The following is a 16,319-nucleotide window of genomic DNA, read 5'->3' as shown; positions in this document are numbered from 1 at the left end:
ATCCTTCAGAAATGCTGATTTGATGTTAAGAAACAGTTCTTATTATTATCAATGTTGAACATGTGCTGTTTAATATTTTTGGGCAATCTAAAATGTTTTTAAATCTAGTATATATAGTATATATTCTATCATCTTTTTTGTTGATGTTTGTTAATTTGTTTGATGTTTAGTGATCACATTTTTGGGGATATATTTTCAATAGAGATGCACTGCAGGAACACAAATATGTAAATACGAATGTGTGAATATTGAAGTGTTTATCCGCAGGATAGCAAGACCTTTAAATGAGGATAATGGCTCTTTGTGACCACGGGCTGCAAAGAATAATATCAACATATCCAGTGCACTTTGGCAGGATAATGTGTCATGGACTATATTAGCATAACGAAAGAGAGAGAGGAAGATTAAATGAGACAGAGAGGAAGAAAGAGTTAGAAAGGGAGTGTATGTGCATCTAGGATTATTTAGAGGCCTTTCCAGACAGAATGCACAATCAGCATCCTCACGGTTTCTCAGCTGTCTGCAATAGATCACCCTGTTAGCATGCAGCTGTCTCGGATCGAGAGAAACCACACTGTTTAAACAGCAGACAGCCCTCTGATTTCAACTCAAATCAGAGGTTAACCAGGCTCTTATAACAAAATTATATCCTCACCAAAAAAGGAGAGATGAGCAAGAGAGAGAAGATGAGTACTGAGTGTACATACGTGTATACTTGCGTGTGCACTGCGATAAAAAAACCCCACAACTATTATTTTTGTTTCGTTTTCTGAAGAAAGATCTAAACATATTTAGACAAGCAAAAATTACTTGAAGTAAAACTCTTTTAATTACTCATTTTAATTATTGAATGTTAAATTTATATTTTCAATTACTTGTTTTCATCTTTATTTCCTGTTTTAAACATAAGACTCACTTAATGTTGCATTTATGCATTTTTGTTACATTAATGCTTTTTGTGATTTATGACAAAATAAACAAATACAAGCATAAAAATTCTAAATTTTGCTATATTTTGTTTATTAGATTATTTATTATTAAGTATAATGTTACTATAAACCTGTCACAATAGACAATATAAACTTCCTCAGTATGCGCTTAGTCACTCATCTATGTATTTTTGTTTCATTAATGCTCTTTATGTTATGAGGTTGCACTTTTGGAACATTTTCTTATTACTTTCTTATTTCTTTCATCATTTATTTAACAAGTATAATACTACATTATATTTGTATTATTATTTATTATCATGATAAAAAAAATGACTCTACTAATTCCTCTCTTTCTTTCTCTTTCTCATTTTCCTCTCAGACACCTTCGCCAGTAAAGTGGCAGCGATACAGGATCAGTACGCCGACGCGTCTATTGGAAACGTGACGGGCAGCAACGCCGTGAATGTCTTCTTGGGCATCGGAGTGGCCTGGTCCATCGCCGCCATCTACCATAACTCAAAGGGTCACGAATTCAAGGTGGAGCCGGGTAACCTGGCCTTTTCTGTCACCCTCTTCACCATTTTCGCCTTTATCTGCGTGGCGGTGCTCATGTACCGTCGCCGGCCTGACATCGGTGGTGAGCTGGGGGGTCCACGGACTGCTAAAGGGCTGACCACCATGCTTTTCGTCAGCCTCTGGCTCCTCTACATCCTGTTCTCCTCTCTGGAGGCTTACTGCCACATCAAGGGCTTCTAAACACACGTACACGCACGCACTCACTCACACACGCACATTCACACAGAACTACACACCTTCACACAGTGACACACACCATCATGCATTCTGTGGAAAAATTCGCAAAGACTAAAGACTGCAGAGGAAGGCAACAGCGGCGGACTCGGTACCGGGTTCACGGATAATCGTTTTCCGCAGACCATCGGCCCGTTCTTCTGTTCTCTCAATATGCCATTCCTTCATCCTCATCTTCCTCTGTTTGTTGTGTGACTGCATCTGATTGGACGGGGTTTGACCACAAGGTTCAAACATCAAATCTAGACTATAAAAGCTACTATTGTTACCTTTAACTACTGTAGTTGTGCTTTTTTAACCTAAACCAGTATAAAAGCCACGTGGGACTGTGGAATCTGTAAGCTCCCTTCATAGTGCCATGGAACTCTAGGTAATGAGGCTGTGTGTTAAAGGTCTGTTGTCTTAACTGGGACCGAGCGGTACTGTCATTTTGCTCGGGTGATTTTTTCAGACACACTACTTTGTGTTTACAGATGATGTAATCGGAGTGGTCCTAAACAGCTTTTGTTGTTCTCAAGAGCAGCTTGTAGTTCCTGTGAAGGCCAGTTTTTATCCCTTTCTTGCACTGGTGCAGTTCATTCCAGTTCAGAAAGAAAATAATAATAAAGAGAGTGCAGTACGCCAGTTCTAATATCTCCCAGCGCTGAAGCTTTAGAGACCAGAGATGCACTAGTGCAAGACTTTGATTTAAAAGCCTTGATCTGACACACTCAAAGATCCTAAAGTGCTAGCAAAAGAGCTCAATTTTCTGATACAAACACACTGCGGCTTGTTACTGATTTGATTATTAATTTATGCAATTGATGGACCGTGTATGAGGTCAGCGTAGTGAAGATAATCCAGCATGCGACATGCTTTTGCCAACATCACATCGAGAGTTTACAATTACGACTGTTACTTTCCGTCCAAGCATACATTTACGGACACACACTATGAGAATTACGCAAAACCAGTGGCCATACTTTCAGCGATTTGTTCTCAGACACACAATTTGCAAGCATGTATAATAGGTAGTCTTTTGCTTGATTGACTTGCTCATTCAGGTACAGTCAGTCACTCATCTATGTGGAGTTTACGAGGGCACGCTTTCCCTCCAACCCTGCTGAGATTGCTTCTTTGTACTTTGTAGATTCGCTGCATACTGAGCTGTAAGGTAAATCTCATAGAGTAGTCACAATTTTAGACGTAGGTCGATTTTAAAAGCAGACATTGTAGAACTAATCTGAATTTGACTCTTAACATCTTTAGGTTAGCATGGATTAACACAAACTAACTGAAGAAAAAAAAAATTAGCTCTGTTTTTGAAAATGCAATTCCAGGATTTTTCACTCTCCTTTCCCAAGGTCGATTTTCAGTCTTAGTGGGGCAGTAAATATATAAAATCATGTTTCTGGACTGAGCACAGTAGATCTGACGTAGATGTTTTGAACTTCATCTATTGTGTAGTTTGCGCCAAATTTGCCAAAGGAAAAATCTTTCTAATGGAGAACTGCAGTGTGCCACACAGCCCTTGAAGTGGGTTTTGTATTTCCAATCGTACCTTTTTTTACCCACACCAAAAATGTCCTTGCAAGGATAAAGAGGCCTTGGTGACGTTTGTTATAGGTGTTTGTACTGAAGGGATCCAGCCTACAGCTCTTTTACTGCATCTGAACACCTTTTCTTGTAATGAAAGAGTGTTTTTAAAGGGATTCTGTGTTGGGGTTTGTAGTTTCAGAAGCTTGATTTTGAAAGAGAAGAAAAAGCTGTTTATTCTTTCTTTCTTGTTCTGTTTGTTTTATTTAGTTTTACATTTTGAATGAAGGGAAACTATACTGTACCAGCTTCAGGGCATTTCTGTAGGAAGCCTTTGATGATGACCTTCAGTCCCTGATGAAGATGGTCCGCTGTTGCTTGCTAATTCTAAGATCCACAAGAAAGACACTACAAACAAAGAAAGACAAAACCAACATCAATAAAAGACTTTTCCTGAAGCCTAATATCTATTTAACCAACAAACAAACAGGTGAAGTCGGAGTGAAGTTGGTGAAATCATGTGAATTACAGCCATACAAAGTTCTGCCGAGAAGACTTTCACAGACTATTGCTGTACGTGCTGCTCGCTAGCCGTCACACCACCCGACCGCAGGTGCGCCTCTCCGTACGGGGCGTTCAAACTGTACATGGTCTCTACGGTTTATACTATATATGTATTCGCTTTGGCAGAGCAGGGGTCAGCAATTGAGCGTCTGTGCTCTGTGGTCTGTAAATCAGGGTGTGGCTGCATTGGAACCGCCCCCCTGTGGAACCTAGCCCCTCCCTTTACCCCGCCCCCTTGTTTGCCATGTCCATATTTGGAATGTTAATGTGCTTCGTGTTGACAGTGCATGGATGCTAACCTGTCTGTATATAGTACGCAGAATCCCCTTCATTAATGTAGTTGACAGAAGTTTGAAAGCTGTTTAGATATTGCGATTTTTGTTTTGGTTGCTTGTTCGTTTGATTTTCCTGTCCGTAAATTTCATTTGAATGTTTCGTTTTGTTTCATTTTTTTTGTTGTTTTTTTTACTTGCACATGTATATTAAAAAGGCAGTATCTGTCATTTAGTACAGGAGCACATGTACAAACGAAGGAAGCAATATATCAAGGGCCTTTGCTTGGTTGTTGCAATGGTTATATTATTTAACAATATGAAATATTTCATCACCGAAGCGTTCAGGCGTGTATGTATATACTGTACAGGAGAATGAAGGCAGAGTCACAGCTCGGCCGTTATCAAAGAGAGAATACAACGTATTTATTTGAGACTTCAGAATGACAAATATTGCCTTTTGGATTGATTGTTGCATAGAGCTTGTTTTGTTTCTAGTTTCTTCGCTGAGCAGTGTGAGCGTGTGTGTGTGTATGTGTGTGTGCGAGTCTGTGTGTGTTTGTTTGGTCGGTCTGGAGCAGTCTGTGATATTTGTAAGAATTAAGGGAACATATAGTCCATTATTTATCTGCTCCAAGTCTGTAAACTATCTTGCAAAAATCAGTGAACCATCTGGAAAATGTCTGTAAAACATTAGGAGAATGTGTGTGAAGCGTCAGGGTTTGCCTTGTGTATGTCTTACATTCCTAAATCCCCTCTCTCTTCCTCACTGCTCAGATGGACTCTAGTCTTTCAGGGGTTTAATACTAATCTTTGATAATATTATTTCCTCCTCTTCCCTCTCTCTATTTCACTCTCATTCTCTCTCTCTTATCCAAGGCCTCACTAACATCTTGCATTAATATGTCCAGTGAAATGATGTAGGCTGTATGTTGTAAACAATCGCAGTGTATATGTGTAACGGTGTTCCTGGTATTCCTGAACAGTGAGTATATGTGTGTAAATGTCTACATATCACTTATTTATAATGTATAAATTTATAGCATGTACAAAGGTTTGCAAAACCACTTATACTGCAGAGAATATTGTTCTTAACTAGTAATTTTGTCTTGTTTTCCAGTAAGAAATCTAAAATAATTATTTTTTGTTGTTTCAAGAAAAATAAATTATGCAATTTAATGAGATTTATGCTTAAAAAGAAGAGGGTAAAAATGTAATGTTAAGAAGATAATATTTATTCAGGAAAACAAGACAAAATGCATTTTTTTTGCAGTGTAAACAACATGGCAGAAAACTCTCATGCCAAAGCAGGATTGAATGTATTGTATGTAATGTAATAGCTGGTCTAAATGAAGGCTGTAAGTTTTATTATCTTATCTGTCTTGTACAGATCGAGGGGCTCAAATCATTGTGTGTGTTTGATCGCTGTAAGCTAATGCTAAGAGTCATGTTAATGCAAGAGTGTGTGGCCTTGTGGAATAGTATGTCTTACACAGTCCTCTGTCATGGGCTTATTAAAGCTGACTATTTTCCTCCTCTCTCTCTCTCTCTATCACTTCTTTCTCTCTTGCAATTTTCGCTTTATTTCGCACAGTTTTGTTTTGATCGTTAGGTTGTTTTAATTTCAATTGGAATAAGTAAATATGAGATTTTTTTTCGTTTTTGTTTTGATTTATTTTTGTGTTGCACTCAATCTAATAAGATGGACGTCCACCTAACTGTGATTGCTCCCCTAGTACACCTCTACACAGGAAATAAAGTTTGGAATATCCTGTTTAGAGCCAAGTGGCTGCAGTGTGTCTCTTTTTATGATTGTGGTTCTGAATAAGCACACACACACATACGTTACTGATGTCCAGCAGACAGAAGGTGTCATCTTTAATGGTTTTGTGGAAACTTCTTTACTTGACTGCAACGCTGCATAATTTAAAGGGGTAGATTGCCCAAAAATATAAATTCAGGCAGTAATTACTCACCCTCATGTCGAGGTAAGGGTCGGGGTCAGATTCCAACAAAAATATCTTAATTTGTGTTCCGAAGATGAAGGTCTTTTGGGTTTAGAGCAACATGAGGGTGAGTAATTAATGACAGAATTAAAAGTTTTGGGCAACTGAACACTTAGTAGTTACTAACAAATATTAATTAACTACACTATCTAAAGGTGATCAATATTTTATATAATTATTTTTTTTATTCACAAACTTATGGTTGACAACCTTATGGCCAAATTTTCCTCGGCGGATTTTAGCATGCAAAATGTAGTCATTTCAATAGAAATCCATGCTGTAATGCTTGAGGGATGAAGTCACGCAGATTAGCTTGTGACTTGAGTTGTGATTCATGCATCGCTACTGACAATGGGCCGTTCTTCGAAGAAATTTCACTGCAAGGAAATTAATGTAACCACACATTCATTAATGTAACAATGCACACTCAAGACTGCTTAAATCTTTTCCCTCGTCACTGTTGGACACCCATGGGGCAGTCCATGAGTCAATCCATAATTCTGTTCTGGTGGTTCTGGTGAAACTGAACTTGGACTCACCTTGTCTGTTAAAAATGGACTTCAGGAACAGATAAAATTCAAAAGTTTCACTTGTCAGTTCTTTACAAACAAGAAGGAAACAAGGCTTTACTGACCAAATATAAGAGGGCACACTCACTCGTCCTTCAGTTCTGCATGAACAATATGAGACAAAATATCAACTTATATTGTACTGAATAGCTACATAGAAGGTGGTTTCTTTAACATTTACATTTAGACATTTTGCAGATGCTTTTATCCAAAGCAACTTAGATTTGGGGTAAACATAACGCGATTCTTCTTAAACCGGCGAACAGACACTAGAAGTGCCCGGTAATGCTGTGTTTTACCCATTGTTCAAATAAGTACAAGCTAGAAAGAGAGGGAATAAAAAACACAGAAATACATTTCTTTCTTTTTTTCCGATGAAGTCAAGTAGCTTCGAAAGAGATGAATTTTCAGCTGTCGCTTGAAAATTGTCAGGATTTCAGCATTCCGGATGGTGTGGGATGATCCCTCCACCACCCAGGAATGGTGAACGAGAATGTTCTGGAAAGTGATTTTGAGCCTCTCTGTGATGGTACCACGAGGCGTCAAGGGGTAGTACACTCAGAAAGCCATCCCAGATGTTAAGGAACTTTTTAGTTTTTTCAGGTTTTAGAAAAATATCCCTCTTTGTAAAGTTAATGTAATATAAATGTTTGGTATCCACACTCTTCAGAAACCACACAAAGTAAATATGACGATAATCCATACAAATACAGTTAATTTGTCAATACCTTCTGAAGATAGATAGATAGAAAAATACTAATGTTTCAAAACATAAACTTCCTGCCAGTTGTTATATAGAGATTTATGAGTTCATGATTGACGTAAATGTCAGTGTGTTCTGTAGCTCAATTAAGAAGTGACGCTGAAGAACAGTGACTTATGTGCCTATATTGTGGTTTTGTCTCGGTGTACATGCGACAGGAAGTGCGCAAGACCCCAGGTCTGAACACATACTAAAGCCACACTCTCTAATTTATCTTCAGAGTGCTATTTTTTGCTAAGTGTATTCCATAATTCACGTTTAGGAATTCAGATGCTCTGAAATAGAAATATGTCAAAACTTGTAGTGAAGATAATTTAATTAGATATCACATAGTTTATGTAAAATGTAAAGTGTTGCACTCTTTATTGGTATGGAGATTAGTAGGCCTATGTGTATTTCTTAAAATGTTTGCAGTGTTTTTTTTATTACTTAGAAGCACCATAATTAAATTGTAATTCACAGGGACTACTGGACAGAAATGTATACGTTATTTTAAAGTGCAAAGTAAATGTACTAAATCTGCAAATAAAGCTTTGTAAAACCTTAACTTGCATTTTTAAAACACTATGTTGTTATGTTCCATTGATTAATCAAATGTTCTGTCCAGACTTGCAGTTGTAACGCCCATATGAAACAGGTTAAAAAAAAGTCAAAGTGCAGAAACCACAAGTATGGAAAAGGCCCTCTCACTTCTCCTACAAGTTGCACAACAAACTTGCATCATGCTTCACAAAATGTTTTATGTCATGCATGAGAGTTGGCCTTTGGCAATATAGATAGATAGATAGATAGATAGATAGATAGATAGATAGATAGATAGATAGATAGATAGATAGATAGATAGATAGATAGATAGATAGATAGATAGATAGATAGATAGATAGATATTGAGAATGTTTGTTTTGGGGTGGACTATCCCTTAAAAAGGGTAGCACAGGCATTTGCAACTGGGAGTCAGAATGCTTTAAATATTCATTGTTTATTTGTGATTGAAAAGCACCCTCATTTGAAACGCATAGTGCGTCTGGCCTCATGTGAAAAGCCTGGGAAGCCCACTGCAGTGTAGAATGTGACAGGAGGGCAGATTAAAGACTGTACAACTTCATAATATCCACATAGATTCATCCATCATCCAGAACACACAAGTGTCAGCTGTGTTTCTGCTCGTATGCCTCATATGTATCAAAAACCTACAGAATGTTTATGTTTTTAAGTCATTTAGGCTCAATTCATTTCAATTCATGTTTATTTGTATAGCACTTTTTACGATACAAATCATTGCAAAGCAACTTTACAGAAAATTGAGTTCCTACAATATTTAGTAGTAGCTTATCAGTTGTGACTCAGTTTATGTGCGTATGACAGAAATTTTCAGAAAAATTAAAACAAGACGTAGTCAACTAGACGATGAACACTATTAACAGCAATTAGTATATGATGCTGTATGTATGTTAGTATGTTGTTTCAGGGTTAGGATCATCTGAGGTGCTCTGAGGGGTCAACATCATCTCTTCTCAGGTGTTCTGGATCCAGACTGGAGCTTGTGTAAAAATTAATTAGTTTAACCCAAGCTAATAAAGAATAATGTGCATTTGATCAGATCAGACAACTGCAGTCACAAGTTAAGAGATGCATTATTTGAATGCTTGGTGAAAGAGATGTGTTTTTAATCTAGATTTAAACAGAGAGAGTGTGACTGAACCCCGAACATTATCAGGAAGGCTATTCCAGAGTTTGGGGGCCAAATGCAAAAAAGCTCTACCTCCTTTAGTGGACTTTACTATTGTAGGTACTACCAGAAGTCCAGCATTTTGTCCAACTCTTTCAGTAATTTAGTGGGTACAGGATCTAATAAATTTTTTGTTGGTTTAGATGCAAATACATTTATTTAGCTCTTCCTGTTCTATAGTTGTAAAGCACTGCAGTTTATCTTTGGGTGGGATGGATGAAACTGAAGTGTTAGATGCTGTAGAATTTACATTCACTATTGTATTTCGGATGTTATCTATTTTATCAGTGAAGAAATTCATAAAGTCATTACAATTAAACTGTGAGGGAATATTTAATTCCGGTGGCGTCTGGTTATTTGTTAATCTATACACTGTGCTAAATAAAAACCTTGGATTGTTTTGGTTATTTTCAATTGGTTTGTGGATATGCTCAGCCCTGGCAGTTTTTAGGTCCTGTCTATAGCTGGACATTCTGTTTTTCCACGCAATTCTAAAAACATCCGAGTTAGTTTTTCTCCATTTGCGTTCAAGACTACGAGTTTCTTTCTTGAGAGAATGGGTATTACTGTTATACCATGGCACAGTACGTTTCTCTTTAACCTTTTTCAGTTTGATGGGGGCAAAAGTTTCTAATGTATTAGAGAAAATAGTGCCCATGTTGCCAGTCATTTCATCTAGTTCGTGTGTATTTTTGGCTTCAAATAACAGTTGAGATAGATCAGGCAGGTTATTTGTGAATCTGTCTTTGGTGACTGGAACAATAGTTCTGTCCAGACGGTAACACTGAGCCATTTAGTTAATATCACGATACAAGGAAATAGTCTGTAACATCATCACTTTGAGGTATGATATCTATATCAGTAAGATCGATTCCATGCAATATAATTAAATATAGTGGGCGCGGTGACATTTTGCTTGACTTCAAATAGAGTTTATTAGGTCATTAACAAGTCCTAATGCATCTTTTGTATTATCAAAGTGAATATTAAAATCTCCAACAATTAGCGCTTTATCAACAATAAACAAACGGTCTGCAAATCTGCAAATTCTTTTAGGAATTCTGCATACGGCCCTGGTGGTCTGTACACAGTAGCCAGAGCAAGCGATACATTAGATTTCTTTTGCATATCTGACAGTGTAACATTAAGCAGAAGTATTTCAATGAGTTAAACCTGTATCCTGTTTTCTGGCTAACTTGAGAATATTACTATAAATTGTTGCAACACCTCCTCCACGACCAGTCTGACGGGGCTCATGTTTGTAACAGTAGTTTGGTGGAGCAGACTTATTTAGACCAAAATAATCATTTGGTTTTAGCCAGGTCTCAGTCAAGCAAAGTACGTCAAAACTATTATCTGTGATCATTTCATTTACAATAACTGCTTTTGTTCATTTATTTTACATTTTTCTGGTTTAATCACGAATAGATTATTTCTAGATCCTACATTAAATTTATATTTTTTCCTCATTATTCGGGGAACAGATACAGTCTTCATAGATTGGACAGTGCAAGTACTTTTATCATTTAAGGAGGTAGAACAAAAGTCATCGTAGTAGTTATTTGAGAATTGGCCTGCTAGTCATATGGAGCGAAGTGTCCTGGAGATGTTGATCGACAGGAGTTCTGCTCCGACTCTGCTGGGGTGAAGGCCGTCAGCGCGAAAAAGCCTAGGACTCTCCCAGAAAAGATTCCACTTATTAACAAAGAGCAGTTTCTGTTCTTTACACCATGACAACAAACATTAATTTAAAGCAACAGTGTCCTCGTCAAAACGTGGGCAGTGGTCCGTGAACGTCTCGATCAGGCTCCTGAAGTCCCTCTTCAGTGTCTCCGTCTGCCACAGCGTCGTGTTGTTAAGGCTCTCTTCAGCCTTCAGGATCGCAGGTATCTGCACAGAAACATTGAGAACATGACACTGGCTTGTGTCCTCCGCTGTGGATGCACCGAATGCAGCTCTAACGTGTCCTCACTTGCACTCAAAGGTAGACATACATCCGCCATTAAAGCAAGTAACAGTGGATAAAGCAATGGTAATGTGTGTGAATAGAGTATTAGCAATGCAAGTGGGATTAGCGGCAACCACGCTGGCAATGCTACGGGCTATAAGCTAAGTAGCGGACTCGGAAAATCTAAATAAAACTGGTGATAACAAGGCGCTCTGATTGTTTTTGTTGTAGAATATGATAAAGGATATATTCACACATTATAGAAACGTAAATGATGGTCTATAAAATAGATTTTTAATATAAAAAATAGTCAATAAAAAATTATGTGATGGAGCTCAAACTCAATACACATGGCAGCAACAAACAGGAAGTCATTACTCCAGTCTTTGGTCAAATGCTGCCATTTGAGAGGCAGAATATTCAAAATAATCATAAACACCAGTATGTCTAAATGCTTTTCATTAAAGTTTAAAATGATTTGATGTGAAGCATTTATGTCAGAATCAGACTTAATCAGTTGTTTTCAGATCCAAATGCTCTTTATGAGAGAGCATCTGCTGGCGTCCAGACACATCATTTTATTATAGTCATTCTCTTTTCTCTCTCTATCTCTCATTTACTAGTATTTTGCTGCTTTAAATTGCTTTTTAACTATGATTTTAATGAATTCGCAGAAATGATGTTCATTAATAACACAAGCCATTCAGTATTGTGTGTTGTGCGTGAATGTGTGCATTTCTAAACAGATATCATTCAGATAGGACCATCTTGGACCATGTGAAGAGTTTTAAATGTCAAATAAATGGCAGAGCAGTGGTCCCTGCCCTTTAGAGTGTGTGTGAATGTATCACACGATGTTAGAGGGCCTGCCACGGTGACTTGTGTTTAACCAAATAAATGTTAGCAGCAAAGATGACACATAGAGTCATACGAAAGGCTCATCCTGAATAGCTTAAAACATTCTGGCCTTGTTTTTATGTTACACTGTGTTGTTATATTCTCAAACAGTGTTCATTATGTTTTAAGAGGTATTTGATGAGGTTGTTCTCTTTCTGGGCAATTATTCAGCTTGTTATTGAGACGCTTTTATGCAGTTTGTGGAGGCACCTCAAAGGAATTTTTAAATTGCAAATGGAAGTAATAGAAACCAAGTGTCCTTATCCACATATGCAAATAACAACAGGTTTTATTTCATTCCAGGGGATATCTCAGCTCTGAGTGTGTCTGAAGCTGTTTGAAAATGCAGCAGCTTCTTATGACACTACAACACTATCTCTAAATATAATTATTTTGTGAATTGTTTGTCCAATAATTGTTTCCTTGAATCCCACACAGCAGCATCAAGCAATTTACACACAATTTATTTGAGACACCATGCCCATTCCTGGTTTCAATTTTTTGCCTAGGTGAGTAGATGACATGACTGCAAAAATAAATAAATAAAACACCCCTTTGAACACTTTTTCAAAAACTTTGAACACTTTTACAAGTGTAAGATGTCTAGTGAGGGTCAGTGTTTGGCAGTAAGGCATTACTTAGTAACACGTTACTGTAATTTGATTACTTTTTTAGTAATGGAGAAATCTAATGTGTTATATTTTTTTAAATAGTAATTAGAGTATAGTTACAAGCCGAGGTCTCTATACGCTACTGCAGAGACTCGTGTGTGTGCGGGATTCGGGAGAATAAACGGGACTCTAGTAAAATAGAAATATCAAAACATAAAATATCGCAAATAACAAATAAATTGTTATTCATCTATTGCACGAAAGCGACATGAACTAATATAAAATCTAAACGATTAGCAAGTGCAAGTGTATGCAGAGCTTCTATTTAGACTATAACACGTGTTTGCAGCGTTGAGCAATACAGTGCTGAAATTTGCATGCTCATGTTTCCTCTCATTATAACACATGAATTGTAGACATTATGAAATATTAATTATGCATATATTTATTGTGTTATAACAGAGATTTGTGAGATTGCGATGAACTCAGATGCCTTTTAGAGATTATAAATGCAGCGCTCTTTGCTTGCATTCTGCCAAACCATGCACACAGCAGCCACTTGCTTTAGTTAAATAGAAAGTGTTCTGCAAATGTTGATGCTTTAATAACAAATATTTTCATAGAGAAAAAAAGTAATGTAACTAGTAATGTAACTAATTACTAATTACTTTTGAAATAAAGTAATCAGAAAAGTAATGTGATTACTTTTAAAAGGAGTAATCGGTAATCATTAATTTGATTACATTTTCAGAGTAACTTGCCCAACACTGGTGAGGGTATATATTTGAGTTCAATAAAAAAAGAAAAAAGAAAATGTGAAAGTTTTGATAACCATGAGACAAAAGATTTGTTTACCTAAAGCTTCATTATGGTAAATACTAATTATATTTTAAATATTTTTTATTTTGTGTGTGTGTTTTTTTTATTAAACTCCCACTTGCCTCAAAAACACGAGGCAAGTGGAAACACTCTTACACAATAGTAATGATTAAATACATAAATCACATTTAACAATCTAATCCCTTTTGTTAGTTGACAAATCTGAATTAAAACTGATTAAGCAATTCTGTCTCAATTAACATGATTTTATTATTATCATCCATTATGTCGTTTTACAGTAGTAAAGACCACAAACAAACTTTGATTTCAAATAAAATTAACAATTCAGTTAGATGTGTATTTCACTTCAATGATGTATTGTGCTAATACAGATACTATAGAGGAACTCTCCCTCTCTCATTATTCAATGAATAAAATGATTAAGAAAACCCACATGAGTAAGACATGATTGGAGACGTGTTTATTTTTCAGTAATTAGCCCTAAAGCTGAAGTGCTAAATTTCATTACCACAAGATTAACAGTAGCCACTCGCTATTCATTTAGGATGCCCCTTGTCTCAAACCCTCTGTTGTTTAACAGACCATAACAGGAATGAAAACTGGCCATTGCAAGGCTGCATATCAGACCATGGCCTGCCATTTTAAACAATGGAGCACTTTAGTCCATTGCGAGCAGCTAATTATTAGCTAATTATACTGGTTGCCTCTTTCAAAGAAGTATATCAATGTTCTCTTTCTACATGGATACATTTAATACTGCACCTCAATAAAGTGAGGCCAACATTAAAATATATAGATGGAATAAGCAAACTGTGTTATAAAATGAGCTCGAAAAGGAATAGGGAAGAACGCTTTACTCAATAACACGGAGATCCTCTTTAAGGACATAATGTGGCTTTGCTTTGTCGCTATTCTGGGAATAGAACACCAGTGTGCTCTGACCATTTTCTACATGTAGAACTATTATACACTGTTTCAATTCATATGCTACACTGCTCTGCTCTTTTACTGTTACAGCTTTTTCACTATTCTGTTCTGTCACTATTCTTCACTATTGTGCTCTGTCACTGTTCACAATATACAGTAGAACACTATTCTGCTCTGTCACTATTCTATAGGTAAAGCACTATTCTGCTCTAATTATTCTATAACACTATTCTGCTCTGTCACTATTCTCTAGGTAAAGCACTATTCTGCTCTAATTATTCTATAACACTATTCTGCTCTGTCACTATTCTATAGGTAAAGCACTATTCTGCTCTTATTATTCTATAACACTATTCTGCTCTGTCACTATTCTATAGGTAAAGCACTATTCTGCTCTAATTATTCTATAACACTATTCTGCTCTGTCACTATTCTCTAGGTAAAGCACTATTCTGCTCTAATTATTCTATAACACTATTCTGCTCTGTCACTATTCTATAGGTAAAGCACTATTCTGCTCTAATTATTCTATAACACTATTCTGCTCTGTCACTATTCTATAGGTAAAGCACTATTCTGCTCTAATTATTCTATAACACTATTCTGCTCTGTCACTATTCTCTAGGTAAAGCACTATTCTGCTCTAATTATTCTATAACACTATTCTGCTCTGTCACATGTAAAGCAGTGTGCTCTGTCACTATACACTTCTGCTATTGACACTCTCTGCGTGTGGCCCACTATTTTGCTCTCACACTATTCCCTTTGAACTCTGTCAGTATTCTACAAGTAAAACATGATTGTTCTTTGTGACTGTTCTGCATGTGGAACACTACTGTGTGCACCCAAGCATGTGCTCTTTTCTAAAAGCCTATACTTTTAATAAGATTTAATCTCATTGATTAGTCAAAGCTGTTAAAATGTTATCTTTACAGATAATGCCGCAACCAAGCCAGACCTCGGCAAAACAATTCCTTCTGTTATTCTTTGCAGAATTAATTATTAGGCAAAGCATGTATTTTTTAGACCGTGTGCTTATAGCGACACGCAGTGGTGACATTGTGAAATACAGATCCACTAAATCAATTATTTTAGAGGGAGGTTTTTTTTCCAACCACTTTCTTATAGCTACATAATGGGTCATACGGTTATTTTTAGCAGTACGCCCAGCAAGTTCAATGTAGGTTGCGATTGACGTTCATTGCTGACATTTTTGATTGTAAACATGTAAATTTGTTCACCTTAGGACGCAACAAATAGCCTGCGGTGTCTTATTTGTACAGACGTGGGGCTTAATTAGGCCAAAGTCCAATCAGGACATTTAAGCAATTTTTATTTAACGTGCCTTAGAAAAAAACATTACTGGTGTGCATTTTGAGGCAAAATAAAGGCACTGATATATTTTAAAATCAGTCAGATCGTGTTTCTTTAAGTTGAAACAGCTCAGACTTAGATTTTAGTCGGACATTAGTCTTAAGCCTTGTCTGTGATATATGTTTTAATTTCCAGTAAAATAAAGTAGGCTAATTAAACAAAGCCTAGGCTACTTAGCCGCTTCTTAAAAAGTAAAACAGGCCTGTAGCAGAACAGTTAAAACATATATATTTTTTATATGTTTATATGTTTCAGGAACTCGTCAAGGTACAATGCAAATATTTTATTTTTACTTGATGCATTGATTCATTCATACGTGTAAGTCGAGGTTTATTCACATTACCATATTAAGATATCTTTATCAAGCCTTATCATGTAATTATTAAAGTATTATGTATGCATGTGTTGGTTTTATACAAACCAAGCACAGTGTTTATACATGAGACATTTAACATGTGTAGAAGCAGAGGTGAGAAAATGTGGCATTATCTGTGGCGTAAGCGCTCACGCATCTACGCAATTTCCTTGTGTGGGAGAGAGAAACACAAACCTTAAGTACTCT

At 36.6% G+C, this 16,319-nt stretch overlaps 1 protein-coding gene across 6 annotated transcripts in view; it reads left to right on the top strand.

Annotated features, from left to right (window-relative positions):
- Window positions 1-5,878, top strand: part of slc8a1b (solute carrier family 8 member 1b) — an 89,436-nt gene extending 83,558 nt beyond the window's left edge. For all 6 annotated transcript variants that reach the window (XM_052580630.1, XM_052580629.1, XM_052580628.1 and 3 more), the window contains exon 7: window positions 1,312-5,878. In XM_052580630.1, the coding sequence (XP_052436590.1) occupies window positions 1,312-1,688 (377 nt within the window). In that variant the 3' untranslated portion in view covers window positions 1,689-5,878. The remainder of the gene's footprint in view (window positions 1-1,311) is intronic.
- Window positions 5,879-16,319: the final 10,441 nt, after the last annotated feature.

This window comes from Carassius gibelio, chromosome B17 (genome assembly GCF_023724105.1).
Source record: "Carassius gibelio isolate Cgi1373 ecotype wild population from Czech Republic chromosome B17, carGib1.2-hapl.c, whole genome shotgun sequence".
In the NCBI taxonomy this organism is placed as follows: Eukaryota; Metazoa; Chordata; class Actinopteri; order Cypriniformes; family Cyprinidae; genus Carassius; species Carassius gibelio.
The sequence above is the reverse complement of the archived record's forward strand: the minus strand, read 5'-3'. Positions and strand labels throughout refer to the sequence as shown.